Genomic DNA, 19109 nt, shown 5'->3' on the forward strand with positions numbered 1-19109 from the left:
CTGTGATTGGGCCCGCGCTGGCCCAGGACGGACACGGGAAGTCGGGGCGTTGGGTGGGCCTGACCCCCCACACGGCCCACACTCACCCGCAGGGTGCCAGGCGCACCGAGTCCTCACCTGCCAGCACCTTCTCGGACCAGCTTGGGCCTCCTCCCGGAAGGGGTACTCAGTGGAGCTCTGGCGGGCCAGTCTGGGCTCCCGGCCTGCGGTCTGCAGAGGGGCCAGAGGCCAGGACGGCTTCAATGTAGCCTCGTGGGGCCCCCGACGGCCCCTGTGAGGCTCCCCACTCGCAGGACCTTCCTCCTCATGCCCCAGAGCCCTCCAGAAGACCAAAAAAAAAGTGCTCCCCAAAGGCTGGACCTTCTCGCTGGGTGCTGGCTGAGGCAGCCAGGGGGAATGTCAGTGGGTCAAAGTGTGCTACCCCCAGGTGCACACAGCCACGCGCAGAGAGAGCAGGTGAGAGAGGGGTACGGAGCGAGTGCTGGCTCGGGGTGCCGGAAGCACGGAGGGGAGAGGGGCTTGGGTGGGTGGAAGGTCAGGAGGCGCGTGGGGGTTTTGCTTGAATGAGGAGAATTGGCTGCATGGAGGGGCCTTGTCAGTGGAGGGGGGTGGGGGTGTTGTGGGAAAGGTGATGTTGGATGAAGGGTGTTGCTGGAAGGAGTTGTGTGTGGAGGTATCATTGGGCGGGAGGGCATTGTTGGGTGGAGCTGTTGGGTGGAGGGTGCGGTTGGTTGAGGTGCTGTTGGTGGAGGAGTGATTGGGTAGAGCTGTTGTTGGGTGGAGGGTGTGTGGTTGAGTGGAGGGTGTGGTTGGGTGGAGGTGCTGTTGGTGGAGGTGTTGGCTGAGGTGCTGCTGGCTGAGGTGTGGATGGCTGAGGTGCTGTTGGTTGAGGTGCTGTTGGCTGAGGTGTTGTTGGTTGAGGTGCCATTGACTGAGGTGCTGTTGGCTGAGGTGCTGCTGGCTGAGGTGCCGTTGGCTGAGGTGCTGTTGGTTGAGGTGCTGTTGGCTGAGGTGTTGTTGGTTGAGGTGCTGTTGGCTGAGATGCTGTTGGCTGAGGTGCTGTTGGCTGAGGTGTGGATGGTTGAGGTGCCGTTGGCTGAGGTGCTGTTGGCTGAGGTGCTGTTGGTTGAGGTGCTGTTGGCTGAGGTGTGGATAGTTGAGGTGCCGTTGGCTGAGGTGCTGTTAGCTGAGGTGTGGATGGTTGAGGTGCCGTTAGCTGAGGTGCTGTTGGCTGAGGTGTGGATGGTTGAGGTGCCGTTGGCTGAGGTGCTGTTGGCTGAGGTGTGGATGGTTGAGGTGCTGTTGGCTGAGGTGCTGCTGGCTGAGGTGTGGATGGTTGAGGTGCCGTTGGCTGAGGTGCTGTTGGCTGAGGTGTGGATGGTTGAGGTGCTGTTGGCTGAGGTGCTGCTGGCTGAGGTGTGGATGGTTGAGGTGCCGTTGGCTGAGGTGCCGTTGGCTGAGGTGTGGATGGTTGAGGTGCTGTTGGTTGAGGTGCTATTGGCTGAGGTGTGGATGGTTGAGGTGCCGTTGGCTGAGGTGCTGTTGGCTGAGGTGTGGATGGTTGAGGTGCCGTTGGCTGAGGTGCTGTTGGCTGAGGTGTGGATGGTTGAGGTGCCGTTGGCTGAGGTGCTGTTGGCTGAGGTGTGGATGGTTGAGGTGCTGTTGGCTGAGGTGCTGCTGGCTGAGGTGTGGATGGTTGAGGTGCCGTTGGCTGAGGTGCCGTTGGCTGAGGTGTGGATGGTTGAGGTGCTGTTGGTTGAGGTGCTATTGGCTGAGGTGTGGATGGTTGAGGTGCTGTTGGCTGAGGTGCTGTTGGCTGAGGTGTGGATGGTTGAGGTGCCGTTGGCTGAGGTGTGGATGGTTGAGGTGCTGTTGGCTGAGGTGCCGTTGGCTGAGGTGTGGATGATTGAGATGCCGTTGGCTGAGGTGCTGTTGGCTGAGGTGTGGATGGTTGAGGTGCCGTTGGCTGAGGTGCCGCTGGCTGAGGTGTGGATGGTTGAGGTGCCGTTGGCTGAGGTGCCGTTGGCTGAGGTGTGGATGGTTGAGGTGCCGTTGGCTGAGGTGCCGTTGGCTGAGGTGTGGATGGTTGAGGTGCCGTTGGCTGAGGTGCTGTTGGCTGAGGTGTGGATGGTTGAGGTGCCGTTGGCTGAGGTGCTGTTGGCTGAGGTGTGGATGGTTGAGGTGCCGTTGGCTGAGGTGCTGCTGGCTGAGGTGTGGATGGTTGAGGTGCTGTTGGCTGAGGTGCTGCTGGCTGAGGTGTGGATGGTTGAGGTGCTGTTGGCTGAGGTGCTGCTGGCTGAGGTGTGGATGGTTGAGGTGCCGTTGACTGAGGTGCTGTTGGTTGAGGTGCTGTTGGCTGAGGTGCTGTTGGCTGAGGTGCTGCTGGCTGAGGTGTGGTGGAGGTGTGGAGGGGTGGGGTGCTGTCGGATGAGGCTGTTGGGTGCATGGAGGACGGCCTGTGGGTGGAGAAGGAGGTGCAGGGGCGGGTGTGTGGGACCCCGGCGGCCTGTGTGCTCTGCTCCAGTGCTCGTCGGTCGCTGGGGCTTCTTCACACTGTGGTGGGAGAGTGCAGGGAGGTCGCGCCCAAGCCCTCCCCTGTCCCCCAGAAGCCCCGACGTTGAGCCCCTGTCCCCTGTGGACACCAACCACTCACAGCACTCAGGGGCCAGGTTCTGCCCGGGCCTCTCGGGGGTGTCGGGGAACCCACCATGGTGCTGGGCTCAGGGTGCCGGTCCTGTCCTGGGCCGGGCTCAGGGTTCGAGGGGACGGAGAGCAGACTCTGGCTCAGGGCCTGGAGGCCTGTCTGTCCTCCCTGCATCCCGGCCTGGGGCACTCAAGTTCTGGAACTTTCTGGAACTCTCTGCAGCAGAGAAGTGGGATTCTGGGAAGTTTGCCTCAGGGGGCGTGGTGTCTCCTGGGGGTCCTGTGGGGTCTGGGGCCCAGGTCCTCCAGGCCGGCCGGGCTGGGCTCTGGCTTCTCCATCCTGGCCCTCACAGGAGCACCGACGGGCCTGGGGTGGAATCAGGGGCTATGGATGAGCAGCCCCCACCCCAGTTCCAAGCCTCAGTGTCTCCATCTGCGTGGGTAGGTGGGAGCGGCTGGTCGGGCGCTGAGACCACCCAGCAGTCTCATCTGGGCGGCCCTGGGACACCAACCGGCTCAGCTCTGCACACCCCACCTCTGCCAAGGGCCCTGCAAAAGCCCCCGGACTCCCCTGAAGGATAGAGGGAGAGTCAGACGGGGGGCTCGGGGAGTCGGGGGGCATGGGGGCGGCCTGGGAGGCCAGCGCGGGCCCTGCGAGGGCCGGGGGAGGCAGCTGACCCCGTGAATCTGCCTTCCGAGAAGAGGGGCCGAGGCCCCACGGGCCTGGAGCCAGCCCTGGCCGCCGGCTCTGCGTTTGGGCGGGACGGAGCCTGGAGGAGATGGGAAAGTCTCGCATTTTCCATGATTTCAGGCCCTCTGGTGCTCGTGCAGCCAAGGCCCAGACCCAGCGCCCGAGGTGGGCTGGGCGGGAGCCAGCTCGCCACAGAGGCCCTTTCAGCCTCGCAGGTGCGGGGGTGGGGAGAGCGCCCGGGGGCTGCTGGAAGGAACCAAAGTGCCCCCTAGCGCCGGCCGCGGGGCCTGCAGGCTGCAGCCCGCCCGGCCTGGGCCCGGACCCGGGCCCTGTCACAGAAAGGCAGGAGGGGAAACTGAGGCGGGCAGGGGCTGCTGCGGCACAGAGGCCACTGGCAGGACGGAAAACGGGGTGCTGAGCCACGGGGGGGGGGCCACTCTGCGCCGAGGCCAGAGTGAAGGACCCCCCAAACTAGCCCATGTCCCAGGCGGCAAGGGGCTGCCGGAGACGGGGGGCTCCGGGGGCGAGGGGGTCTCGCGCCCTGGGCTGGAGCAGGGCGAGCCTGTCCGGGGGGGCTCGGGGACCAGCCCCCACCCCAGGCCCCCTTCCCGACACGTCCGCACATCTGGAGAGCCCCCCCAGGCCGGCCCCACCGCACATCTGGAAATACCTGCTCCCCTCCGTGGGAATGGGGCCCCGGGGGAGGAGGCGGGCGCGGGCCGGCCCCATTACGTCAGCCCGCCGCAGATGTGCTGATGTGGTAACACCCCGCGGCCACAGCTGGTCTGGGCCAGGCCGGGCCCGGGGGAGCCCAGGAATGAGGCTTCCCGTCTCGCCCTCTTCCTCCCGCTCCTCTGGGCCGGGCCGGGGCGCAGGGAAGGGGCGCCCGCAGGGGGAGGCCCGCTCGCCTGTTCCCGGCCGCCTCCAGCCCCTCGCTCCGGCGCCCGAGACCCTGAACCCCTCATCCCCACCCAGGCCGGGGGGCGCAGAGGCCGGAGGCTGGAGGAAGGGTCAAGGGTCATGGGCCGATCCTGGGGTGCAGCCATGCTCCAGGCCTGGCCCAGTCCCCCCCGCCACAGACCTGGCCCTCAGCACCGGGGGGCTTCAAGGGGACCCTGAGACCCGGGCCATGTCCCCCCACAGTGGGGACCCCCAAACTAGCTCATGTCCCCAGTAGGGGGGACCCCGAGGGCTGAGCACTACCCCAGCAGTGAGGGCCCTGAGACCTGGGCCACAGCCCCCCGCAGTGGGGACCCCCAAACTAGCTCATGTCCCCAGTAGGGGGGACCCCGAGGGCTGAGCACTACCCCAGCAGTGAGGGCCCTGAGACCCGGGCCACGGCCCCCCGCAGTGGGGAGCCCCAAACTAGCTCATGTCCCCAGTAGGGGGGACCCCGAGGGCTGAGCTCTACCCCAGCAGTGAGGGCCCTGAGAGTCGGGCCACGGCCCCCCGCAGTGGGGACCCCCAAGAACCAGCCTGTGTCCCCAGCAGTGGGGGACCCCGAGGGCTGAGCTGTACCCCAGCTGCTGGGACCCCCAGAGCCGGCTGACCCCGTGAGTGTGTGTCCACCCTGGGCCTTCCCGGCCTGCCCTGGGCTCAGCCCGAGGCCGTGACCGCTGTGGGCCCCCCTCCCGCGCCCCCGCTGCTGACTCGGGGAAATGGAACAAAAGGCTGGGGAAGGGGCCTCACTGCAGCACCGCCCGCCCGCCGCAGGCCTCCCGGGCCCGCGGAAACCAGCCGCCCGCAGCCGCCAACTTGGACGCAGCCCCCGTGAGTCACCGGCAGGCTGGGGCCCAGGGCCTGCAGCTGGGGTCAGCGCCCGTCCAAGCCCGAGCCCCGGCTCCTCACGTATCCGGCCCAGGACCCCCACCCGCCGCCCCGGTTCTGCGCCCCGCACGGGGCCTGGGGTCCGGCTCTCTCACCGCTGTGCCTCCCGCTCACCTCACCCCTGCCCGGGGTCTGCCGCGCTGGGCTGCTCCCAGCCAGCCTGCCCCCGGCTCTTTGTCCACGCAGTGAGCCCGGGTGGGGGGGCACAGAGACGCCTCACCGGCCCACGGGGCGATGGGCAGCCCCTGCCCGGGCCTCGGTTTCCCCAGCGGAAAGCACTGCCCGAGCTGCAGACACCACACGGGGCCCCTGACGTTCCCTCAGGCCTGAGAAGAAGCAGTGGGGGTCCCTGGAGCCCCCCACGGCTAGTCAGAGGCAGGACGGGATGGGGGGCCCCGGCGGGTGGGCAGGGCAGGGCACTCCTTCCCTGCCCTAAGGGCCCTGCGAGCTGGGGGCTGCAGAGGGGGCGTCTCCTGCGGGGGGCTCCCAACCTCACCCTCAGCCTCGGGGGCTCTCAGGCCGAGTCAGGGGGACTGGGCGCCCCAGCCTCTCGGGGGACCCTCGCTGCTGGCTGTGGGACCGCGAGAGGAGCGAGGCCGGTGCCCCGGGCCCGCAGCTCGCGTCCGGCAGTGGGCACCCCCACCCCCGGAGTGCGCAGAGACCCCAACACTGCGTGTGAGCAGCGTGCACACGAGGCCCTGTCCGCTCCGTGAACCCGGCCTGCTCCGGGCGTGGGCCCCTGGCCGCGAGCTCCTGGGAGCCCCCCGCCCCGCCAAGATGACTTCACCCGGGACGCAGCTGCACCCCACCCCGGCAGGCCCGGCCAGCTCCCACCCAGCTCCCACGCATGGTTCCAGCTCCCCCCAGCACCCCCCAACACAGCCCCCCGCTCCCCACCCAGCTCCCACGCATGGTTCCAGCTCCCCACCCAGCTCCCATGCATGGTTCCAGCTCCCCCCAACACGGCCCCCCGCTCTCCACCCAGCACCCACGCATGGTCCCAGCACCCACACACGGCCCCCCGCTCCCCACCCAGCACCCCCCAACACAGCCCCCTGCTCCCCACCCAGCACCCACACATGTCCCAGCACCTACACACGGCCCCCCGCTCCCCACCAGCACCCACACATGGTCCCAGCACCCCCCAACACGGCCCCCTGCTCCCCACCCAGCTCCCACGCATGGTCCCAGCACCCACACACGGCCCCCCGCTCCCCACCCAGCTCTCACGCATGGTTCCAGCTCCCCACCCAGCACCCCCCAACACAGCCCCCCGCTCCCCACCAGCACCCACACATGGTCCCAGCACCCCCCAACACGGCCCCCCGCTCCCCACCCAGCTCCCACACATGGTTCCAGCACCCACACATGGTTCCAGCACCCACACATGGTTCCAGCACCCACACACGGCCCCCCGCTCCCCACCCAGCACCCACACATGGTCCCAGCACCCACACACGGCCTCCACGCATGGTCCCAGCACCCACACACAGCCCCCGGCTCCCCACACAGCACCCCCAACACGGCCCCTCGCTCCCCACCCAGCTCCCACGCATGGTCCCAGCACCCACACACGGCCCCTGGCTCCCCACGAAGCACCCCCCAACACGGCCCCCAGCACCCACATGCCCCTGCACCCTCCTCCTTCCTCCCCACAGCAGGGGGCTGTCCCGAGGAGCCCCGGGGCTGGGGAGCAGGAGGCCGGCAGATGTGAGGGGGGTGGGGGCCAGGCTGTGTGGTCCTGGCACCCGGGTCTCCATGATGAGCTCACAGTGTCGCCACGTGGTGAGACATGTTAGGGTGTGTTAGGGCATGTGGGGTATGTTGGGGCACGTTGGGGTGTGTTGGGGCGTGTTGGGGCATGTGGAAGAGTATTGGGATATGTCAGGGCATGTCACCATGAGTTAGGACATGTTAGGGACATGTTAGTGTGCATTGGGGTGTTTGGGGGTGTCGGGCCCATGGCCCAGGGAAGCGTGTTCTGCTGGTCCAGACATACTCACACCCCAGTGCTCTGCCCTGCACGGTCACTTGGGCCCTGAACACCCCAGGCCAGTCTCACCATTACACTGATCCATGGCCCCGAGCGGACACCCCCCCCACACACACTGCCTGGGGGGCACAGGGACGGGCGGACCCCCCCACTGCCTGCGTGGATACAGGGACAGGGCAGACCCCCCACACTGCCTGCGTGGACACGGGGACGGCAGACCCCCCCCCACTGCCTGCGTGGATACGGGAATGGCAGACCCCCCCCACACTGCCTGCGTGGACATGGGGACGGCAGACCCCCCCCCCACTGCCTGAGGGGACGGCCCCGGGCAGACCCCCACACACAGCAGACCCCCAGATGTGGAGCCCGTGTCTGAGGCCCCCACCACCTTGACAATGCCCTGGCCAGAGGCCAAAGCCTGTTTCCTGGCCGCTCCTGCCCCCGGCCCCGGCCCCCTGGCCTCGCGCCTGCCGTGAGCTCACTGCCTGTTGCAGCTGCGGCGGCTTCTGGGAACTGGGCGGGGGGGCCCGGGGGGGGGGGGCCCAGCCCAGAAAGCCCCCAGCCAGGGCGCGGAGCCGCGAGAGCTGGCGGTGGGCCCGGCACACAGCTGCACGGGCCGTCCCGGGGGTCCCCCGCCCCCGCCCCGCGGGCACAGCCCCCTCCTCCGGGCTGGGTGTGGGCCCTGCTCGGGCCTCAGCCCTGGCCCCCGCCTCGGGGCCTCGGGGGCTCCGCTGGGCCCAGCCCGGGGGCTGCGGACCCCCCTCCCCCGCCAGACCCCTCCGGCAGAAGCACAGTCCCCGCGCCCGGCCCCAGGACGAGGGAGGAGGGCACCCCCCCCCAGCCTGGGGGGCTCTGCCGATGCAGGACGGAGGCGGGGAGGGTGGGCTGGGGTCCGGGGGGCTCCCCACAGCACACAGTTCACCGGGGAGCTTTCTAAGGGCCTGTGGAGGGCTCCGGCCAAGCCCACCCGGACCCCTCAGGGCCCCTCCAGGCAGCCAACACCCCCCACCAGAGGTCAGAGGTCAGGCTCCCCAGAGGTGGGTCCTGCCTGCTCCCCCGGCCCCACTGGGGCCCAGGCCCTGCCCGCCTCCCTCTGCCCTTGCCCATGCACAGCTGGGGCCCTGGCCACCCGCACCTCTGCCCGGCTGGGGGCTCACGGCGGTCCTGGGCCCCGCGCCCGGCCTCAGCCCTGGGAGCAGCCTGCCTTGGCGCCACTTGGTGCCTCGACTCTGCAGCCCACAGCCAGCCCCACTCGGCTCTCGCCCGACAGTGCTCAGAGCCGCCTCCTGGCTCTGCACTCGGAAGTCACTCCTTGACTGTGGGGGCCAGGGGCTCCCCAGGCGCTCCCCAGGGGCTCTGGCCAGCACACAGCCTCTGCTCTCCAGCACCCAGCACCCAGCACTCAGCACTCAGCTCCCCAGCACCCAGCAGCCAGCTTCCGGCACCCAGCATCCAGCTCCCTGCACCTAGCACCCAGCTCCCAGTACCCAGCTCCCAGTACCCAGCTCCCAGCACTCAGCTCCCGACTCCCCAGCACCTAGCACCCAGCACCCAGCTTCCAGCACCCAGCATCCAGCTCCCTGTACCTAGCATCCAACTCCCCAGCACCCAGCTCCCAGCACCCGGCTCTGGATCCCAGCAGCCTTCCGGCTCACGCCCCGGCCCCGGCCAGCCCCGCGCTCAGGCCCTCCTGCCGAGACAGTGCAGGGGACCCCAGCGCCGCTCCCCCGGGTCCTTCCCCTGGGAGCAGGTGGCGGGGGCCCCTCCCGGCTCGGCCCCGTCCTGCTCGGCCCGGGCACGGCGTGAGGGGACACGGGCCACCAGAACCCCCACCCTCGCGTCCCGGGTGGCCTCTGCCCCAACTTGGCCCCCAGGCCCTGCCCGGCCCAGGACGCCGGCCGACACTCACCCGCACCGGCCGTCTGGGCGCCCCCGTGTCCCTCGGGGCCAGGCCCCGCCAGGCGGCTCTGCCCGGCCCGCGGCTCGGCGCTCTGGGCTGCAGCCCGATGCCCTGCCCAGGGGCCTGGCCGCCCGGGCCCGCACCCCGCTGCCAGCTCGCCCGGCCCGCCCGGCAGCGGCCACCCCGCTGCACCCCCTCTCCGGCCGGGGGGCCAAGGCGGCCACGCCCCTTTGGACACAGTGGCTTGGGCCCCGCCCCTGGCCACCCCAGCAGGCTGCTGGCCATTCGGGGTCCCTGGGGCCCGGACACCCCGGTCGCCTGCCGGGGACACTGAAGAGCGCTCGGGGGGCTGGGGCCGGCCCCTCCGGAGAGCAGCCCAGAGCGGGGGCCGCGTGCTGTGGCCCTGGGGCAGCCTCCTCGGACCCCACAGACTCAGGGCGTGGTTTCCTGCCACTGCCCGGGGGTGCTGGGCTCTGCCCGCCTGGGCGTCCCCGTGGGAGACGGGGCCTCGGGCACGCACTCGGGAGGGCTGGGGAGCGGGCAGGAGGGCACCATGGACACCCTGCCGAGCGGGAAGGCAGCACGGCCCAGGCGTCAGGACCAGAACCCGGCCCCCAGGGACCCCCGAGCAGTGCCCGGAGCACCTGGGAGCCGCCACCACGCAGGGGTCACTGTCCAGTGGTGGGGCAGCCCGCCCAAGCAAGCGGGAGAAGGCGAGGCAGACTGCCTGGAGGAGGCAGCATCGCGTCTCAGCTGCAGCAGCCTGGAAGGGCTGAGCAGGAAGAGCACTGCGGGTGGCCCGGGGCCCTCTGCCCCCAGGCGCTGGGCAGCTGCTACCTCACCCCGCCTTTATAGAGGAGAAAACTGAGGGGCTCCAGCAGGCGTGCTCAGGGCTGCCCCCTGCTGGGGGGGCCCAGTCGGGCTGGCCACAGGCCCAGGAGCCACACGCCTGGCACACCCGCACCCAGGAGGCCCCAGACCCCTTGTCTGGCCCCGGCTGAGGGGCACCCGGACCTGCCCTCCCTGCCCCCGGCGAGCGCCTACCTCAAGGTTGGCCGGAGGGTTCCTCGGACGCCAGGACACTCAGGGCCAGGCAGCCACTGCCAGAGGCACAGCCCCGCCCTGGCTCCGCGGCCGCACCCCGCTCCGTCCTCCCCCTGCTCCTCCCTCCCTCCTCCGTCCTCCCTCCTGCTCCTCCCTCCCTCCTCCGTCCTCCCTCCTGCTCCTCCCTCCTGCTCCTCCATCCTCCCTCCCTCCCTGCTCCTCCGTCCTCCCTCCCTCCCTCCTTGCTCCTCCCTCCCTCCCTGCTCCGTCCTCCCTCTCTACTCCTCCCTTCCTTTCTCCTCTGTCCTCCATCCCTCCCTGCTCCTCCATCTTCCCTCCTCTGCCCTCCCTCCCTCCTCCGCCCTCCCTCCCTGCCCCTCCCTCCCCCAGCCCCATCCACCTCTCCCTCCGTCCCTCCCGCCTCCTCTCCGGGCACTGCCCGTGCCCACTGCTGCTCGTGCCCTTCCCGGGTCCCGGGAGGCCCCCGCACTGTCCCCACGCGGGCGGCTGCTGGGCGGCTGCTTCCCTCCGGCCCCCCTGTCTGGTCCCCATCCTCCGACCCCCCTGCCTGTGGGTGCAGCCGCCCCTCCTCCCGCGAGCGCTGTCCCTATCGGCTCCCTCCCCTGCCCCTCCTCCCTTCCGCCCTCCCTCCTCCCCCCTCCATCCCCCCTTTGTTTATTCCTGCCTTCCCCCCCATCCCCTCAGGGGGAGCGGGGCACCCAGAATGCCCCACCCGTGGGTGCCCCCACACTCTCCGGCCTCAGCCACCACCCTGGGCGCGGGGAGGCCTCGGGCACTGCGGGCGGCTCCCGGGGGGGTTGGGGGGGCTGGGCAAGGGGTCCCAGGAAGGCCCCTGCCCCTGGGCACCAAGCACCCCCCTTGCCCGGCCAGTGGGGCCGAGGCCAGCCCAGCCCACTATTCCTCTGGTTGGGCTCACTCTCCCGGACTCACTCCAGAACCTTCTGGGCTGCGGGAGGACCCTCAGTTTGGGGGAGGCTCGGGGTACACAGGACGACAGCAGGCACCTGGCGAAGCCCCTCTCAGCCCCCGGGGGTCCCACCCCTCCCAGCCCGGCACACAAGCACAGCCGGGCGCGGCCGGGGACCAGGCGGCAGCGCCCCTGCCCACTGCTGGCCGGCGGCTCCCTGGACGCGTGGGCAGGAGGCCCGGGTCAGGGCCGGACACAAACCCCGGGCGGGAGGCGGCAGCACGGGGCCCACGGGGCACTCAGGGCTGCCCGGCCACCCCCAGGTGCCCACGGGCACCGCCAAGCTGGCGTGAGCTGTGCCCCAGCCACGGTGCCTCAGGCTCAGCCAGTGCCCACAGACACGCGGGACGCAGGGCGCGAGCGGCCCACGCCCCCTCGGAGTGGTCAGCTCAGACTCCAGCTGGGGGGGCCGTCTCCCACTCGGCAAGGGACACTGTGGCCGGGAACTGACCATGGCCTTCTGGGTGGTCAGGGTCTGTCCTCACAGGGACAAGGCAGAACACGGGTATCAGCAACAGCTCTGCACGCCACCCTCCCCTGCACCCTCTCCCACCATCCCCTGCACCCCCACCTTCCCCTGTACCCTCTCCACCCTCCCCTGCACCCCTCACCCTCCCCTGTACCCTCCCTCACCCTCCCCTGCACCCCCAACCCTCCCCTGCACCCTCTCCCACCCTCCCCTGCACTCCCACCCTCCCCTGTACCCTCCCCACCCTACCCTGTACCCTCCCTCGCCTTCCCCTGCACCCTTCCCACCCTCCCCTGCACCCCCACCCTCCCCTGCACCCTCCCCACTCTCCCCTGCACCCTTCCCACCCTCCCCTGCGCCCTCCACCCTCCCCTGCACCCCCACCCTCCCCTGCACCCTCCCCACTCTCCCCTGCACCCTTCCCACCCTCCCCTGCGCCCTCCACCCTCCCCTGCACCCCCACCCTCCCCTGCGCCCTCCCCACCCTCCCCTGCACCCTCCCCACTCTCCCCTGCACCCTCCCCACCCTCCCCTCCACCCTCCCCTGCACCCTCCCCACCCTCCCCTCCACCCTCCCCTCCACCCTCCCCTGCACCCTCCCCACCCTCCTCTGCACCCTCAACCCTGCACCCCCCACCCGTTACCCACCCATCACCCACCCCTCTGTCCACGCATCGTACTTGAATACCGTCTGTCCATCCTCCCCGTCACCCGCCATCCAGGTCCTCCTTCCTCACCCAACCTTCCTTCCACTCCAGCGTTTCTCCCTTGTAACTTGCGCTTCTCTGACATCCTTGTGACTAAGGCGTGATTCATTCGCTGTGGCCGGAGCCGACAAACCAGCCTGGAGGCAGGGAGCTGAGTGCGAGCAGAAGCGCCAAGGGCCAGAGGTAGGTTCTGTCAGCCCGCGTCTGCGCTCCTGCAGCGACCCCACTCACACTCACACACTCTCACACTCTCACACACACTCACACACTCACGCTCTCCCACTCACACGTTCTCACACTCTCACACAACACCCTCACTCTCGCACACACTCACACTCATTCGCACTCTCACACTCGCACACTCGCACACTCGCACGCTCTCACACTCACACACACTCACACTCGCACACTCGCACGCTCTCACACTCACACTCACTCACACTCGCACACTCGCACGCTCTCACACACACTCACACTCTCACACTCGCACGCTCTCATACTCACACTCACACACACATACTCACACTCATATATTCACACACTCACACTTTCACACTCACATACACTCATACACTCACATATTCACACACTCACACACTCACACATATTCACATACTCACACTCACACACATCCACACACACCCGCTGTCATACTCACACTCATATTCACACACTCACACACTCACTCACACTCACACATATTCACATACTCACACTCACACTCTTACACTCTCATACTCACACACTCACACTCTTACACTCACATATTCACACACTCACACTCTCATACTCATACACTCACATATTCAAACACTCACACTCATACTCACACACTCACACTCTAACACTCACTCACGTTCACATATTCACACACTCACACACTCGCATTCACATAGTTACACACTCAAACTCTCACACTCACTCACACTCACACTCTCACATATTCACACACTCACCTCACATACACTCACGCTCACACTCTCACATTCCGACACACACTCACATTCTCACACATTCACATACTCACACTCACATACACATACTCTCACACTCACACACTTACACACTCTCACACACATACTGACACTCACACATTCATACTCACACACTCACACTCACTCTCACACATATATACACTCACACGTACTCTCACACATACTCTCACATTCACACACTCATATACTCACACTCACACATTCGCATAGTCACACATTTACACATAGTCTCTCACACTCACAAATTCTCACACAGACACACTCACACTCACAGACTCACATATTCATATACTCACACCCATACTCACACTCACATACTCACACGCTCACACATACTCTCACACTCACACACTCACACTCTGGGGGAGACGCAGGGCTGGGGGGCTCCGCAGGGGGGCTCTGGCCTACACCCTGCCCAAGGAGCAGAGGCAGAGGCTGCGGTGTGGCGGGGTGGACATGGGCTGAGAACCTTCTGAGCACCGACCTGGTGCGGGAGGGGCGGGGGGCTTGGGTCGGCGCAGGGCCTGGCAGGGGCCCTGACACCGGCCTGGGGGAGCAGCTTGGGGGTGGGCCTCTCTGGAGGGAAGCAGGAAGACCCCCAGGTGCCCACTACCAGCGTCCCCCCACGGCCTCCAGGAAAAGCACCCCAGAGGGCTGGAGAGGTGGGGGACAGGGGCTCTGCCCCCGCTGCCCCCCGTCCTGCCCCAAGGCCCACTGCCGGGGGCACACACAGGACCCTGGGAGGCCCCTGCCCACCAGGGCAGTGAGGGGATGGATCTGCCGCCTCCCCTCCCCTCCTCTCCGTCCCCCTTGCAGGCTGTCTCGGCCTCGGAGGGGCCCCCTCCCTTGCGTCCGGGTTTCAGAGGGTCCGGGAGCCCGGGCTGACTGGTCTGTGGCCCTGGACCCCTAACTCCACAGAGCTCTCAGGAGTCCTGCAGAGAGAGTGCCCCGCGGTGGGGGAGGGCTCGCCGAAAGGCAGTCTCCTAGAAGCTTCTGGAAGGCTCACTCTGGAAGGCTGAGTTCCCTTGCTGCTCTGGGGAGGTGTGGGAGCTGGGGTGCAGGGAGTGGTGGTGGAGGACATAGGGGTGCAGACACGGGCTCTGGACGTGGTGGGGGGAAGCTGGTCTCGCTGGGCTCCAGCCGGGGTCTGGGGGTCTTGGGGGGGCTTCCCGGCGAGCGTCAGGAGATCCCCGCTTCTCCCTCGCCTGGTCGCACTCAGCAAGGTCAGTTCCCACCCACCCGGGGGTCCGCGGGCCATGGCTGACCCGAAGCTCTGCTGTCCAGCCAGAGGGCAGGCGCGGGGACGTGCGGGGCCCGCAGGCCGGCCAGGTCAGCTGTCCCCGGGGCAGCTGGACGGGCAGGGACGCCAGGACAGGGAGCCGGCGTGGCCTTCTATGGGCAGGCCTGTGGGGCAGCCGAGCCCAGGAGCGGGACAGTGCTGACCCAGCATTCCTGAGAGGGACACAGCTGTCCCCTCCACCTGCTGCCATGGCCCCACCCCCAGGACGTGCCACCTCCAAGGACACAGCCGGTCAGGTCCTCACAGGCCACTCGGCCCCAAGGCCTCTCCCCACTGCACCCCAGCTGCGCACACGTACACATGCATGACGGCACATGCTCTAACACACGTCCATGTGTCACGATGCTCTCACGTGTACCCATGTCATATGTGTGCTCACACAGGCATAAGGCTCAAACATGCACATGTATGGGTGCATATGCACATGTCACACACTAAACTGCAAGTGAGACCAACCACACTCACATGTACAGTGCTCACACACATACGCACTCATGTTTTCATGTGTGCACATACACATGTTTTCATGTGTGCACACGTGTACAGTGTAGCCATCTTCTCACTGTGTACTCACCTGAACACACCCACATGTGCTTACTCACACGCATGTGCCTGTGTGCCTTGCACACACAGGCCACCCTCTTACCAGTTATGTGCTGCTGGGCCCGCAGCAGCCTGGTCCCGCCCAATGGCCCGAACCTGCCTCGCAACATGGCCTCCCCCCTGCCTCCCGGCCTCACCTCTCCCCTGCCTCCCGGCCGTCCCGGCTGCTGGCTCTGAGCAGCGTGCCCCCCTCGTCCCACCTCAGCTCCTGGCCCCAGAACCCCATTGACCCGAGTCGCCCGTCTGGGTGGGACTCACTGGCGCTGCTCCGCCATGGTGGGCCCCCACCACTCTCCCCCTCTGCAGAGGGGACGCCCTGAGGGACGCAGGAGGGACCCTCAGAGCCCGGGTGCAAGGGCCAGGCCGGGGGAGGCCCCGGGCGCGGGGCAGACGGCCAGGGCCAGGGCAGGGGGCGCATGGCGGTCAGGGGCTCCCAGAGAAGCGCCAGCAGGGAGGGGCAGAGTGGCGAATGGGGAAGTGGTCAGTGGGTGGCGGGCAGCTGGAAGGCCCCGGCCGTGAGCCCCCGTCAGCCCCCGTCAGCCCCCACCGGCTAGGCCAAGCCCGGTGCAGGGGAGAAGCGGGTGATGCCTCCGCCTGCCGCCTTCCACAACAAAAACGCTCAGCTGTTGACAGACAAAAACTGCGGCCCCGAGATGCACAGCACAGCCCGGGGCCCACCCGCGGGAGCCCGTCGGGGCACGAGCCTGGCGCCCTGTTCCCACCCCACTCCCACAGACGAGGTGACCAGCGGCACGGGCCGTCCCTGTTCCCCTGGCCTGTGAGGGAGGGGTCAGGGGTCCGACACGGACCAGCACAGAGGGGCCAGCAGGGGCAACAGCCCTGCCGGCCGGACACCCTGAGGCTCCCCCACACCCGGGGTTTGCAGGTGGGGGCCCTGCAGCCCAGCAGGGAATGCAGAACGCGGGAAGGCGCCCGCCCTGGCCCCACCTGCCCCTGCCCCACCTTCTCCCGGTGGCGCTGTGACACCAACATGCAAAGCCATGAGGGCCCGAAAGCGCGCCCAGCCCTGCCAGCCAAGGCCAGGACTGCCCGGGACGCTGGTCTCTGAGTGCGACTGTCTCTGGGATCCTGTCTGTCACCGTCTCTCTGTGACTCTGTGACTGTGTGAGATTCACTCTGTGTGACTGTCTCCCTGTGTGACTGTGTGACTCCATGTGTGTGACTGTCTGTGTGACTGTCTCTGTGATCCTGTCACCATCTCTCTGTGACTGTGACTGTGTGAGATTCACTCTGTGTGACTGTCTCCCTGTGTGACTATGTGACTCCATGTGTGTGACTGTCTGTGTGACTGTCTCTGTGATCCTGTCATCCTCTCTCTGTCACTCTCTGTGACTATGTGCGACGGTCTCTGGGATCCTGTCACTGTCTGTGTGACCCTGAGATTCTGTGTGACTCTATCTCTGTGTGACTGTGTGACTATCCCTGTGTGACTGTGTGCGACTATCTGTGTAACTCCATATGTGCGACTATCTCTGTGTGTGACTGTCTGTGTGTGACTGTCTGTGTGATTGTCTCTGTGTGTGACTGTTTCTGTGTGACTCTGTGTGACTATTTCTGTGTGCGACTGTCTGAATCCATGTGTGACTGTCTGACTGTGTGGTTGTCTCTCTGTGAGACTGTCTCTGTGTGTGACTGTTTCTGTGTGACTATCTCTGTGTGCGACTGTCTGTCTGACTCCATGTGTGTGACTGTCTGTGACTGTGTGATTGTCTCTCTGTGAGACTGTCTCTGTGTGTGACTGTTTCTGTGTGATTCTGTGTGACTATCTCTGTGTGCGACTGTCTGTCTGGCTCCATGTGTGTGACTGTCTCTGTGTGTGACTGTCTCTGTGTGAGACTCTCTGTGTGAGACTGTCTCTGTGTGTGACTGTTTCTGTGTGACTGTCTCTGTGTGAGACTCTCTGTGTGAGACTGTCTCTGTGTGTGACTCTTTCTGTGTGAGACTGTCTCTGTGTGAGACTGTCTCTATGTAACTGTCTCTGTGTGAGACTGTCTCTGTGTGTGACTGTCTCCGTGTGGAGCTGGGTCTGCCCCTGAGCTGTGCGTGGCTGGTGTGGGTCCACTCGCTTTTCCCTTCTAGAAACCCACGGGTGGGTGCAGGCCAGGCTGTGCCCGGGCAGAGTTGGGCTACGTCTGCCCTTTGCCCTCCACCCAGAACTCCTTTGCTCCCCAGCACCTGGTTCCAGAAGCTTCCACGCACACGCCCCCCCCCCCCGCCAGGCAGGCCCCCCACGGCCCTCCTGGGCGTCAGTCCTTAGGGTCTGTCTGGGGGCCCCGCCTGAGGCCTCCTCCTGCTCCCACACCCACTGCCGCTCTGAGGGGCCGGCTGCCCCCCCCACCGCCCTGTGGCGGCCCCTCCCTCCTGGCGGGCCTGGGCACCCCATCCCCCGCCCCGTCCTGGGGGTTCCCTCCCGCAGCCCCACATCTGCCCCGTGTCCACACGCAGATTCCAGCACCCAGAGCCTCCATGTCGCTCTGCGAGGCCAGGGCAGGGAACGCACCGCCCCCGCCGGCCCCAACCCAGGTGGGCTCGGCTCACGCGCCGGGTGGGTAGGACAACGCTCACTCGTGTGCAGTCACACACTCATTCACTCACTCACACACTCACACTCACACACTCACACTCACTCACACACACACTCCTCACCTGCACACTCACACTCACACACTCACACTCACACACTCACACTCACTCACTCACACACACACTCCTCACCTGCACACTCACACTCACACTCACTCACACACTCACACTCACACTCACTCACTCACACACTCACTCACACACTCACACTCAACACACTCACACTCACTCACACACTCACACTCACTCACACACACACTCCTCACCTGCACACTCACACTCTCACACTCACACACTCACACTCACTCACTCACACACTCACACTCAACACACACTCACTCACACACTCACACTCACTCACACACACTCCTCACTCGCACACTCACACACTCACTTGCACTCCATATTCACTCACACCGACACTTACACGCTTCCCACACTTGCACACTCACTTCTCGTTCATGCACACGTTCACACACTCCTCGCACACGCCATCCACTCGTTCCTCACTCACCCACACACTCATCCTCACCTCTCACACTCGCATATTCACACCCACACAGTCCGCACACTCACACTCAGGTGTGCACCTGCTCTCACGCACTCCTCACCCGCACACGCGGTCATTTCCCTGAGAGCTGAGCGCTGGGCTCGCGCTCACACCCTCCCACGCGGACTGTGCGCTCAGCACTCATCAACTCATTGTCTGGCCCCCAAACCTGTCTGTGTGGCCTCAGACCCCCCCCCCCAGGTCCTCTGCCCGGGTCCCTCCTGGGATTCTGGTCTCTTCCCCGGGGACAGGTCCAATTTCTGAGGTCCTTGGTCACCCTGGCCCTCCCCGTGGCCCTGGACATGCCCCCTCCTGCTCCTGCTTCTTCCAGCCGGAGTCTCTGCACGGAGGACGCCATGAAGCTCAGGCCTGGGCCCTGCGTGGGCCGGGGACTTCCCTGGCTCCCGGCAGGCCTGTGCTGGCCGGAGGGTCTCTGGCTCCAGGATGGGGAGCAGCCAGCCAGGCCTCAAGACGCCACCGATGCCAGCTCAAGGCCGGCAGCTGCCCTTCCGGGCCGGGCCTGCAGCAGGATCAAACGGGGCCCTGGCGCCCTCCTGCTTCCCCAGGGGCTCGAGCCAGAGGCCTTGGGGGCCTCGCCAGCACATCCCTCAGCCGCTGACAGCGCGGCCTTGCGGCCCTCGCCTGACGTGTGCGATGCCCTTGGGGCTCCCTGCTGGGGCGGGGGGGGCCCCACTGCCCACAGTCCCACACTGGCCTCTGGGCCCGCTGAGCCCCCCCACGGGGCCCCTCTGCCCCCACCCCAGGCCCTGGGCACGCGGCAGCAAGGACACAGGA

At 66.9% G+C, this 19109-nt stretch overlaps 1 protein-coding gene across 1 annotated transcript; it reads right to left on the bottom strand.

Annotated features, from left to right (window-relative positions):
* Positions 1–82: 82 nt before the first annotated feature.
* Positions 83–4063, bottom strand: LOC129406072 (autotransporter adhesin BpaC-like). Its single transcript, XM_055143837.1, has 4 exons — positions 3988–4063; positions 3179–3294; positions 824–2456; positions 83–147 (listed from the first exon to the last, which is right to left on the bottom strand). Exons 1-4 carry the CDS (start codon positions 4061–4063, stop codon positions 83–85), a joined length of 1890 nt encoding a protein of 629 aa, XP_054999812.1.
* Between the last annotated feature and the right edge of the window lie 15046 nt (positions 4064–19109).

Source organism: Sorex araneus, chromosome 6, assembly GCF_027595985.1.
Source record: "Sorex araneus isolate mSorAra2 chromosome 6, mSorAra2.pri, whole genome shotgun sequence".
Classification (NCBI taxonomy): Eukaryota; Metazoa; Chordata; class Mammalia; order Eulipotyphla; family Soricidae; genus Sorex; species Sorex araneus.